At 39.8% G+C, this 12,500-nt stretch overlaps 1 protein-coding gene across 8 annotated transcripts in view; it reads left to right on the top strand.

Moving 5' to 3' along the window:
• The first annotated feature begins 2,127 nt into the window (after positions 1-2,127).
• tesmin (testis expressed metallothionein like protein) overlaps positions 2,128-12,500 on the top strand; it is a 15,232-nt gene continuing 4,859 nt past the window's right edge. For 6 of the 8 annotated variants that reach the window (XM_046850212.1, XM_046850214.1, XM_046850213.1 and 3 more), the window contains exons 1-5: positions 2,128-2,286; positions 8,201-8,598; positions 10,304-10,374; positions 10,495-10,554; positions 11,623-11,725. In XM_046850212.1, the coding sequence (XP_046706168.1) occupies positions 8,557-8,598; positions 10,304-10,374; positions 10,495-10,554; positions 11,623-11,725 (276 nt within the window). In that variant the 5' untranslated portion in view covers positions 2,128-2,286; positions 8,201-8,556. Of the gene's footprint in view, positions 2,287-7,541; positions 7,902-8,200; positions 8,599-10,303; positions 10,375-10,494; positions 10,555-11,622; positions 11,726-12,500 lie in introns of those variants that run through there. The other 2 variants (XM_046850210.1, XM_046850209.1) reach the window with 2 other exon arrangements.

The raw sequence follows: 12,500 nt of genomic DNA on the forward strand, positions 1-12,500 counted from the left end.
TAAATAAATAATACACTTTAAAACTGAGCTCTGATTCGTATTATTGAATGTTTCTGTGAATGCTGTAATGGAGACGTCACCTCTGATTAACTGATTATTAAACGTAAATTAATATTATTTATTAGTGCTCGTGAAGTGCAATAAATACAGAGCTTATGGAAAGTGTGGAGTGTTTTATGGTGTTTGAGAGACACGTTCATGTTCCTTTTGTTTCCATGCAACAAACTCAGTAATGTGAAGGTAAGATAGAACTTTATCAATCCTGAAGGAAACTATTTTAACAGAGACTGTTTCAGAATACAGAAGAAAATAAAAAGATACATAAATAAAAACAAAAATAAATGAAATATTTGATATATACAAATGTATTCAAAGATAAAGAGAACTAAAGAACATATTGCACATGGTATAATATATAACATGGTAATGCAATGATGTGGAAGTTTTACATTTTAATATTTTATTTAAAATACAGCATAGACGACATATCAAATGTTTAAACTGAGAAAATGTATAATTTTAAAGGAAAAATACGTTGATTTTAAATTTCATGGCATCAACACATCTGAAAAAAGTTTAGACTCAACTGTCTCAGGTCTTCTTCTATCATCTTCCTCTTTATGATGCACTAAATGTTTTCTCTGGGTGAAAGATCTGGACTGCAGGTGGACATTTCAGTACCCGGATTCTTCTTCTACACAGCATGATGTTGTAATTGATGCAGTATGTGGTCTGGCATTGTCATGTTGGAAAATGCAAGGTCTTCCCTGAAAGAGACGACGTCTGGATGGGAGCATATGTTGTTCTAGAACTTGGATATACCTTTCAGCATTGATGATGCCTTTCCAGATGTGTAAGCTGCCCATGCCACACGCACTCATGCAACCTCATACCATCAGAGATGCAGGCTTCTGAACTGAGCGCTGAGAACAACTTGGGTTGTCCTTGTCCTCTTTAGTCCGGATGACATGGCGTCCCAGTTTTCCAAAAAGAACTTCAATTTTTGATTCGTCTGACCACAGAACAGTTTTCCACTTTCCACAGTGCATTTTAAATGAGCCCTGGCCCAGAGAAAACACCTGAGCTTCTGGATCATGTTTAGATACGGCTTCTTTTTTGACCTATAGAGTTTTAGCCGGCGACGGCGAATGGCACGGTGGATTGTGTTCACCAACAATGTTTTCTGGAAGTATTCCTGAGCCCATGTTGTGATTTCCTGAAGATCACGAGCATCCAGTATGGTTTTCCGGCCTTCACCCTTACACACAGAGATTGTTCCAGATTCTCTGAATCTTTGGATGATATTATGCACTGTAGATGATGAGAACTAAAAACTCTGCAATTTTTCTCTGAGAAACTCCGTTCTGATGTTGCTCCACTATTTCTGCCCATCTTGACTTCTGAGAGACACTGCCACTCTGAGAGGCTCTTTTTATACACAATCATGTTGCCAGTTGATCTAATAAGTTGTAAATTGCTCCTCCAGCTGTTCCTTATATGTACATTTCACTTTTCCGGCCTCTTATTGCTCCCTGTCCCAACTTTTTTAGAATGTGTAGCTCTCATGAAATCCAAAATCAGACAATATTTGGCATGACATTTCAAAATGTCTCACTTTCAACATTTGATATTTTATCTATATTTTATTGAGAATAAAATATAAGTTTATGAGATTTGTAAATTATTGCATTCCTTTTTTATTCACAATTTGTACAGAGTCCCAACTTTTTTGGAATCGGGTTTGTATATCACATGGTATGATATTGCACATGGTATAATATATCACATGGTATGATATTGTAAATATGATATGATGGTATAATATTGCATGTAAATGGTAGGCTTTATTACTATATGATTTATTTTATAGCTTTTTAAAAAAGTATTAAATAAAAAACACATTTCACAATAATCTAAAGTGCTCATCGATATTTGCAGAAATAAAATTGTAAAGATGTTCACATATGAGCAGCAAATCACCTATTAAACATAACATGACCGAGTCCAAATTGCCTCCTCCTTCCTACAGAAGTGCACTATCTAGGGCCTCACTATGAACCGCCATTTTGGATTTACTCGTTGAACGATTGGGCAAAACGGCGCATGCGCTTTTGCGCCCGGCTGTAACGTCGCGCGCGCCTGAACGTGTTCCCTCGCGAGAGCAATCCTGAGGAACCGATGCACTGGATTTTTTATTTATTTAATAAAAATAATATAACGTTTTATAAAGATTTTAACACGCGATTCTTTTAGCAATTTTACTTTCAGCTTCCTAATCAGTTCTCGGTAAGTGATTCACTCATAGAAAAAGTTTATTCCGTTCATCGCAATTATTAGCCAAATTAGCTAACAACTGTGTGGGAGACGAACTCAGCCGTTACCTCAGACAAGCCCCTCCCCTTGTGCGCTCTGATTGGGTACAGGATCAAAATGAAGGCTGGTGATTGGACAATCCAACTTTCTGTCATGAAAGTTAGCCAAGGTTAATAGTTTGTGGTTAGCAATTAAACATAACGCAAGCTAAGTGATCACCATGAAATAATTATTTATATATATATATATATATATATATATATATATATATATATATATATATATATGTTAGTTAAAAAAATAAGTAAAATTAATAATATTTTAATAATAAATAATAATAATAATAATAAATAAGAATAAATTAAATCCATGGGGTTTAATCAGGAGGTAGACACTGAAACCAAAAATACTGAAATTCTGGTTGATTAGACCAACATATTATTTTATGAATAATATATGAGTATAATTGAAAATTTGGTAATGCAAGTTAGAGACCGAATTTTTCAATCCATCCCCAGCAAAGTTCTGTCTCGCCCCCACAAAGTTCTGTCCCTCCCCAGCAAAGTTCTGTCTCGCCTCCACAAAGTTCTGTCCCTCCCCAGCAAAGTTCTGTCTCGCCCCCACAAAGTTCTGTCCCTCCCCAGCAAAGTTCTGTCTCGCCCCCACAAAGTTCTGTCCCTCCCCAGCAAAGTTCTGTCTCGCCCCCACAAAGTTCTGTCCCTCCCCAGCAAAGTTCTGTCTCACCTCCACAAAGTTCTGTCCCTCCCCAGCAAAGTTCTGTCTCCCCACAAAGTTCTGTCCCTCCCCAGCAAAGTTCTGTCTCCCCACAAAGTTCTGTCCTCCCCAGCAAAGTTCTGTCTCGCCCCCACAAAGTTCTGTCCCTCCCCAGCAAAGTTCTGTCCGCCCCCACAAAGTTCTGTCCCGCCTTAGCAAAGTTCTGTCCCGCCCCCACAAAGTTCTGTCCCTCCCCAGCAAAGTTCTGTCCCGCCCCCACAAAGTTCTGTCCCTCCCCAGCAAAGTTCTGTCTCGCCACAAAGTTCTGTCTCGCCCCCACAAAGTTCTGTCCTCCCCAGCAAAGTTCTGTCTCGCCCCACAAAGTTCTGTCCCTCCCCAGCAAAGTTCTGTCTCGCCCCCACAAAGTTCTGTCCCTCCCCAGCAAAGTTCTGTCTCGCCCCCACAAAGTTCTGTCCCGCCTCAGCAAAGTTCTGTCTCGCCCCCACAAAGTTCTGTCCCGCCTCAGCAAAGTTCTGTCCCGCCCCAGCAAAGTTCTGTCCCGCCCCAGCAAAGTTCTGTCCCGTCCCCAGCAAAGTTCTGTCCCGCCCCCACAAAGTTCTGTCCCATCCTAGCAAAGTTCTGTCCCGCCCCCACAAAGTTCTGTCCCATCCCAGCAAAGTTCTGTCCCTCTCCAGCAAAGTTCTGTCCCGCCCCCACAAAGTTCTGTCCCATCCCAGCAAAGTTCTGTCCCGTCCCCACAAAGTTCTGTCCCATCCCAGCAAAGTTCTGTCTCTAATGTAAGGCCACAGTGAAATGAACATCTCAGAAGTAATGTTTTGGTGATCTGTGGAACTGTTACTATTCCATACAAAATTACAAACAACTTGATCAATTGAGTTAAAAAAAACTTTTAGATAAAAACATGGTGATACATTTACACAAAAACTATTTATCCATTATTGAAATCTGCTTGAATTTGAATAAATAATGGACTCAAATTTGCAGAGAACAAAGAGTTCATAGAGTGAGTCACTTTATCTCCAAGTATATAAATCCCTAATCCACTTGATTTGAGTAGTAGTTTAAGCAGTAATAGCAGGTCATTTATTGGATAACACACTTTTAAGAATATTAACTTTGTACCTAGAACATTTCCCAAAATGCTGGAACACTGAGATAATAACAGGGATAGTAGATACTGGATTTGATATTTATAACAATAAATCATCCATTTAAAAGGTCACTTGAAAAACAGACCCAACACATGAAACATCTTACCAAAGAGAGAAACATCTCAGTGCAGTTGATCACAAGAGCAAATAACAAGGAGAGAGACATGGAGGCTCCATCATGTGCTAATGGTGTCCAGTAAATACCAGCATGTGATCTACAAGTTATTAAAGTTGTTCTACTGGTCTTTAATGGTATCAGACATAACAAGCAGGCAACAAATGACCAGTGCAGACCCACAGAGTTACACCATTACAGCTTCCATTAAAACAGATACAATTCCCATTATAGTCATTATAAATTATTAATATTATTTTACCATTAGACATGTTTTTGCTCTGAATGAAAAGAACAACTGCAGTAATATTATTTACTATTGTTGTGCTTTATTGTTTTTAAATATCATATTTCTTGTTTTTGTGATAAAATACACTCGGGTTATTCTGCATGTTCTTTTAACATTTAAAACACTCTGAATGTTTAGTTGAGTTTGCTGCAGTATTTACAGTTTAATTATTAACTTAAAAGTATTGGGACACCTGACTTCCCACACATATGTGGTTCTTCTCCAAACTGTTACACAAAATTGAAGGCACAATTGTGTAGGACGTCTTTGCATGCAGGAGCATGATATTTTCCCTTTACTTGAAATAGGAGACTCAAACCTGTCCCAGCATGACAGTGCCCCAGTGCACAAGAAGATCTGCTTTACATGTGTTAGAAGATGTAGAAGATCTAGTGCTGTAGCGCTCCAACACTTCCGGATGACTCTGAACACTGACTGCACCCCAGACCTTCTCACCTCACCTACATCAGTACCTCACTTTACTAACACTTTGTGAACATATGATTCTCTACGATTCTCCACAAAATCTAGAGAAACATCTTCCCAGAATAGTGTAGATCATTATAATAGTAAATATACACTATATTACCAAAAGTATTCGCTCGTCTGCCTTGAACTTGAGTCTTAATCCATAGGGTTTAATATGATGTTGACCCTTTGCAGCTAGAACAGCTTCAGCTCTTCTGGGAAGGCTTTCCACAAGCTTTAGGAATGTGTTCATGGGAATGTTTTTCACTGTTCTTCCAGAAGCACATTTGTGAGGTCAGACAGTGATGTTGGACGAGTTTCAGATAAGAGAATGTTTACCACCTTTAGTGGACTTTGCTATTCTGGGAACTACTAAAAGTCTGTAGTTTTAAGATCTCCAGGAGTGTGACGGATTGTAGCGTGTTAGAAGACTGGAGAGATACATGGGAGATAAACCATTTAGTGTGTTGTAAGTAAGTAGCAGTAGTTTGTAGTTGAATAGAAACTTAACAGGAAGCCAGTGTAGGGAAGATTGGGGTTTGGATCACAGTCTGAGCTCTAATTCATCCCAAAGGTGTTCTATTGGGTTGAGGTTCAGGACTCTCTGCAGGCCAGCCGAGTTCTTCCACACCAGACTCACTTCTCTATGTGTTTATAGATGTTGCTTTGTGCACTGGTGTGCAGTCGTGTTGGAGCACAGTACAAAGAAGCTCCAGCATCTCAACCTGCATTTAGTCGGATGTTCTGTAACTACTAGTTAAACAGTAAAACCCTGGGAGTTATTTTTTGACTCCAACTTGTCTTTTAAAAATCATATCACCCAAGTTACAAAAACAGCTTCTTCCACCTTAGAAATATTGCTAAGCTAAGAAACATATTTTATATCTGATGCAGAGAAGCTCGTCCATGCGTTCATGACCTCCAGACTGGACTATTGTAATGCATTACTAGGTGGAAGTCCTGCATCATTAATAAACAAGCTTCAGTTAGTTCAGAATGCAGCAGTCAGAGTTCTCACAAGGTGGAGAAAATATCACCATATAACCCCAATCTTCTCATCCCTACACTGGCTTCCTGTTAAGTTTTGAATCCATTACAAACTACTGCTTCTTACCTACAAAACCCTAAATGTTTTATCTCCATGTATCTCCAGTCTTCTAACACGCTACAATCCGTCACGCTCCCTGAGATCTCAAAACTCTGGGCTTCTAGTAGTTCCTAGAATAGCAAAGTCCACTAAAGGTGGTAGAGCATTTTCACATTTAGCTCCTAAACTCTGGAATAGTCTTCCTGACAGTGTTCAGGGCTCAGACACACTCTCCCAGTTTAAGTGCAGATTAAAGACGTATGTTTTTAGCGAGTTCTACACATAACACACATCACATCATAACCTTGTGCTCCAGAACATCTGATCACATCACATTATCAACTTGTGCTGTTAATATCATGAACAGCAGCTACGCTAATTCCTCTCCACTGCTTCTCTTTCTCTCCCCATCCCGAGGCATCCTGAGGTTGCTCCAGCTCCTGTCACATCCCACCTAATGAAGATTATGGACCTTTAAAGAAGTAGATGCCCACAAACATACCGAACCATCTAGAGACGTACCAGTGCCAATTGGATCCCGCTACATGTGTGGAGTTTGGACGCTGGACCTCTTTGAGTGTTTAAAGGCTCTGGCATGGAGAAGCTGGTGTTGGATCTGTGATGATCTCAGATGTTGAGCTATTTTATGAGTTGCTCAGTAGCTCCCAGTTTTATAACCATAATGACTGTAAAAGACTGTAGAAAGATCATCACTCATAATCACACACTCCAGTGCTCATGTTAGTTCTCACTCTCCAGTGTTCTGTAGTGTTTAAAGACTATAATCACACTCTTGATGTCACCCAGATGAGAATGAGGTTCTGCTTTTGAGTCTGGTTCCTCTCAAGGTTTCTTCCCAATAACATCTGAGGGAGTTTTTCCTTCACCACAGACTCCATGGTGCTCATCAGGGATAAACACACACCATTCACCTTCACTGTTAAATTCTGTAAAGCTGCTTTGAAACAATGTCTGTTGTGAAAAGTGCAATAAAAATAAACTTGACTTGACTTGGAACAGGAACAGGTCGTCCCCAAACTGTTCTCAGAAGCATGAAGCATGAGTGCATAAAATGGTCTAAAATGTCTCGTTATGCTGAAGCATTAAGATTCTTTCACTGGAACTGAGTGTTCGAGCCCAACTTCTGAATAACGTCCCCACATCATAATCCCCTCCACCAAACTTTACACAATGCAGCCAGACAGGTAGCGTTCTCCTGCTACCCACTGAACCCTGACTCGTCTATCAGTTTACCAGACAGTGAAGTGATTCTTCACTCCAGAGAACACGTCTCCACTGCTCTGGAGTCCAGTGACCTCGTGCTCTACACCACTGCATCCGATGCTTCGCATTGCACTTGGTGATGTAAAGATCGGGTGCAGCTGCTCGACCATGGAAACCCAGTCCATGAAGCTCTACGCACTGTTCTTCAGCGGATCTGAAGGCCACATGAAGTTTGGAGGTCTATAGCTATTAAAAGTTGGTGTTCTCTGTGCACTACGTGTCTCTGCATCTGCTGACCTGCTCTGTGGTTTTACGTGTCTGAGTTTCTGTCGTTCTCAATCGCTTCCACTTTGTTCCAACACCACTAACGCTTTACTGTGGAATATTTAGTAGTGAGGAAATTTCACGACTGGACTTATTGCACAGGTGACGTCCTGTCACGGTACCACTCTGGAACTCACTGAGCTCCTGAAAGACACATCCTTTCACTAATGATTGTAGAAGCACCTGCATGCCCAGGTGATGATTTTATACACCTGTAACCATGGAAGTGATTAGAACACCTGAATTCAGTGATCTGGATGGGGGACTGAATACTTTTGCATTTACGTTTACATTTGCAGCATTTAGCAGACGCCCTTATCCAGAGCGACCTACAAAAGTGCTTTTGGCTTTTGGCAGTATAGTGTGTGTCATAATACAAAGGAATCTTATGTCAGATTTTCATAAACTTTTGTTCATCTTGTGTATGTATAATCTGTATATGACCATAAAGATGTTGGTGTGTAACATCATCTTATCTTCTTGTTTCTGTACAGATTTTCACTATGGAAGACAGGAATTCTTTTCCAGGACAGGAGTACAGCTATGGAGAGGATTTGGAGGGAACCTCTGTAGTTCCTTTCTCTTACACATCATTTTCTATCGAAATTCCGAACACCTACAGTCACATCAACTATCTGAATTCATATCACCCCCAACACAGACCGAGTGAGTTTGAGCAGACATATCCGTCTGTCTGGGACTATGACTACAACACACACGTTTTTCCTGTGTACTTTGTTGTGACCCGTCTGGCTCATGCTTGGCCCAGTATCCTTCTGTGTGTTACCCTGAAATCCTGATCCCTCAGTCCAGTCCATATCAGTTCCCAAGTTTCACCGCTACATCACCCATGTGGACACCTGGTGGAGCTGTTGAGTGTCAACCACCTTCAGTGAGTAATTACTTTCAGTATAATGTACAGTACTCACACTGTGTAACACTTTATTTTTGTTATGATTTAAATAACTTTATAAGTTTAGTTCTAGAAAATAACCTTGATCTAGAACAGGGTCATGTCAATTACCAAACCATGTTAACCAATTCGCCATTAGGGTTGGAAACTTTCCAGAAACCTACCATGGGAACTTGTGAAACTAGAAATGATGTTTGTTATATGATGAAGGAATGTACAGTGCATGTAGGGGGTGTGGCCTCAGTAACCCTGCAGCAAGTGTGCTGTGTGCTTATGATTGATGAATGTGCAGGTACAATTTCAAATAAAATTGTATTAAATCTGGTTGTTATAATCAAACTACATTTAAGTTCTCTGTTATAGTCTAACCTGCCATTTTGTAATTTCCCAGTTTATTCCTACAATTCCTGTTAATTCCCATATATTCCTGTTAATTCTCATGTAAAGTTCCCACTCTTGAGTTTTGCAACCCTATTTACCAATAACATTGTCAACTTGATAATGGTACAATAAAGTTGCATTTAAGTCCTCTATTGGAACGCAGTATGTAGAGGAGATTGTGAGAGGAGGGTGCAGTGTTGCCCCCTGCCATGAGCAGGTTGTGAGAGGAGGGTGCAGTGTTGCCCCCTTGCCATGAGCAGGTTGTGAGAGGAGGTCATGCCATCATTCCCTTGGCTTGACGAGCTGCCTCGTTAACCTCTGGGTGGGGCTTTTTTTTGTGACAGTCTTGTTGAACTCAGGCATGAACAGGTCTTGGGAGGTCGCCTTGTCAGCCTTGGCCATGGACACGTCTCAGTGAAAGGCTGCTGTTTTGACCTGAAGCTCAGACAGGTCTTTGGAGGCCACCTTGTCAGCTTTTGGTTGGAATATTATGTAGGAGGCTGCATCATTGTTCTCTGTTGGCAACATGACTGGAGTCTGTCTTGTTGCCATTGGCCATGAGCAACTCTTGGACACATTATCCTTAAGCTCGTATAGGTTTTAGGAGGCTCTTGGCTTGACCACGTACAGGTGTATATGGGATGCTGTCTTGTCGGCCTCAAGCTCAGACATGTTTTAGTAGGCAACCTATCTGCCTTTGGCTGGAACATTACTTGGGAGGATGCCTGCATGAACAGGTCTTGGAGGGAAGATAAGCCATACTCCTTAAGCTCAGTTAGGTCATGGGAGGCCACCTCATCAATCACTGGCTGGTGCTTGGCTTGGGAGGCTGCCTTGTTGACCTCTAGCATGAACAGTTCTTGGGAGGTTGCCTTGTTGGCCTCTACCATAAACAGAAGATCACCTTGATGACCTTGGGTATGGACAGGTCTTGGATAGAGGCCTCTCTGTTGGCCTCAAGGTCAGACAAGTCTTGGGAAACCACCTTGTTGGCCTCTGGGTGAAGCACTACTTGGGATATTTTGGATAAGGGTGTATGCCAAATGCCGAAAATGTATATGTAAGACATTAACCAATGATGAAACGGGGTTATGACATTACATGAATGAAAAAAACAAAACACAGACAAGCAAGGCAAGCAAAAGAAGCAAGGTGGTCTTTGGCGTTGTTTGTGCACATGCACTAGATCAAGGGGGGAATCTCTGACAAATAACATTCAACAACAAAAATACCACCCAAAACCAAATGTTCCACATGTTATAATTATAAACTGTTTCAGAAATTCTCTTTATTTTCTCTCTAGCAGGTTAAACCCACATGTAGCTCTGCACCTCCTGAAAAAAACACATTGGAACAACACACAGACAGCATGCGGTACTAGCACACACACACACACACACACACACACACACACACACACACACACACATTATTTCATTATTTCATTTTGTACTAAAAATAATTCTGATAATTTATTTGATAACATTTATTTAGTAACTTCTCTGAAAAATCGAAGAAGCCCTGCCACTGCACTAAATCCCTGTGTTTGAAACTGTAAGTCATTTATATATTAATTTCAATTATTAATAAACATAGATAGAATTACTGCTTTGAATAATTACATTTATAAATTAAGATTAGTATGTTTTTACTGTTTATATTACTGTATGTTTTAGGGGTGTAACTGTACACAAAATTCACGGTTCGGTACGTACCTCTGTTTTTAAGTCACGGTATAGTTTACTCGGGACAGTTGGGGGTGGGGTGGGGGTGCAATGCAAAACAAGATTGTTTGTCGATGTATATTATTGCAGCTTATTATTATTAACATTTGTGAACTTCAACAGTTTACATTTTTAAAGCAATTTTTTAATAAACTGGCTGCTTTGTTAAATAATATAGAAAATTATATTTTATAAAAGATAAAAGAGAATAGATCAAAGGAATGCAAAACACTTTATTATATTGAGTAAACTGAATAATCAATTATATTGCCACAGATTAAACTGATTATATAAAATGAAATAGATAATACAGTCAATACAGGTAATACAGTGATGTGACACATAATGTGTGTGTTTTATATTTAATATTTAATTGTCTAAGGATATGATCTTAACTGTGCTACTGATTTCAGCAGACTTTAACAAATTCTTTTCATCCTTCATTCATTCACTCCCTCGATATGTGGAATTGTCAGGATTTTCTCCTTTTAAAAGAAATTCTTGAAGCTGGACATAAAACTCTACAGAATCCATAGCGCTATTGTTAGCTGCTAATCACTTCCTGGTTAGCGGCTAATGCTAGCGATATGGATTCTTTAGCGTTTTTGTGCCTGCACAAAACAAATCGTATTTCTGGTACAGAGTGAGTAGCCACAGGGACACTGCGTTAACTAGTTTCTTATTTATACCCCTGCTTGAGACTAAACAAACTTGCTGTCCCCCCACTTAATGTTCCCAAGGGACACATTTAACTGTGTCCCGCACGTAAAAAGGAATGCATTTTGTACGCTTATGCACCGAACCAAAAGCCCTGTACCGAAAGGTTTCGGTACGAATACGTGCACCGTTACACCCCAGTGTGCTTGATTTACCTCTAACCTCACAAATCTCTCCCCAGCTACTGTGACTGCTTTGCAAACGGAGAGATCTGCAACAACTGCAGCTGCGTTAATTGCTGCAACAACATGGAGCATGAGACTATTAGAAACAAAGCCATTAAGGTCAGGTGTTTTATAGACTAACACAGATTACACTGATTATTTTATGATGTTTGGCAGTAATAGATCACTCAGGGTTTTCATTCACTGTAAAGTGTTTTATTCATATATTTTAGTTTGTATATTTTGTACAGTGAGAGTGAATGAAGAATTCAGAACTGTATTCAGAAATTAAAGTACAAGTTCAGAGATTTTGTGAAGAAAGTTCCTGGTGTTCAGAGTTAAGCAACGCAGAAGTGGATTTTCTAAGGTCCAGATTGAGATTATTGAAATCACCTGTCTGTATTTAACACCTTAACACCATTATTAACAGAAGCATTCAAGAGCCAGACAGGGTTTCATCAGCGTCTAGACCAGATGTGGCAAACCCTTTCCTTTAAAGGACCAAAAAATCTAACTTAAATGAGGAATGTGGACCGAAACTGAAATTAAGTTGACCATAATTGACCATTGACCATTGACCATATTTTTTAAAAGTTTTCCAAATTGGGCAGATTCAATTTCACATATATTCTCTGCTGTCAATAGTTTGTGTATTCAATTATAAATAAAGATATGTGTTAGTGTTTTTTTCCTCTCTACTCATACATGACAGGATGGCCCAAGTTTAGCTATCTCTGGTCTGGACTTCCACATTTACACACAAATATTTAACTTTAAACCTGATGAAAAAGCAGGGATGATAAATGCGGACTCATAATATATCAGCAGTATAATACTGCGTGAGTAGCCCTAGTTATAATAAGTTATTAATCGTATTGGTTATCACTAGATTAAA

The sequence above is a fragment of the Silurus meridionalis genome, chromosome 5 (assembly GCF_014805685.1).
Source record: "Silurus meridionalis isolate SWU-2019-XX chromosome 5, ASM1480568v1, whole genome shotgun sequence".
NCBI classification, from domain to species: Eukaryota; Metazoa; Chordata; class Actinopteri; order Siluriformes; family Siluridae; genus Silurus; species Silurus meridionalis.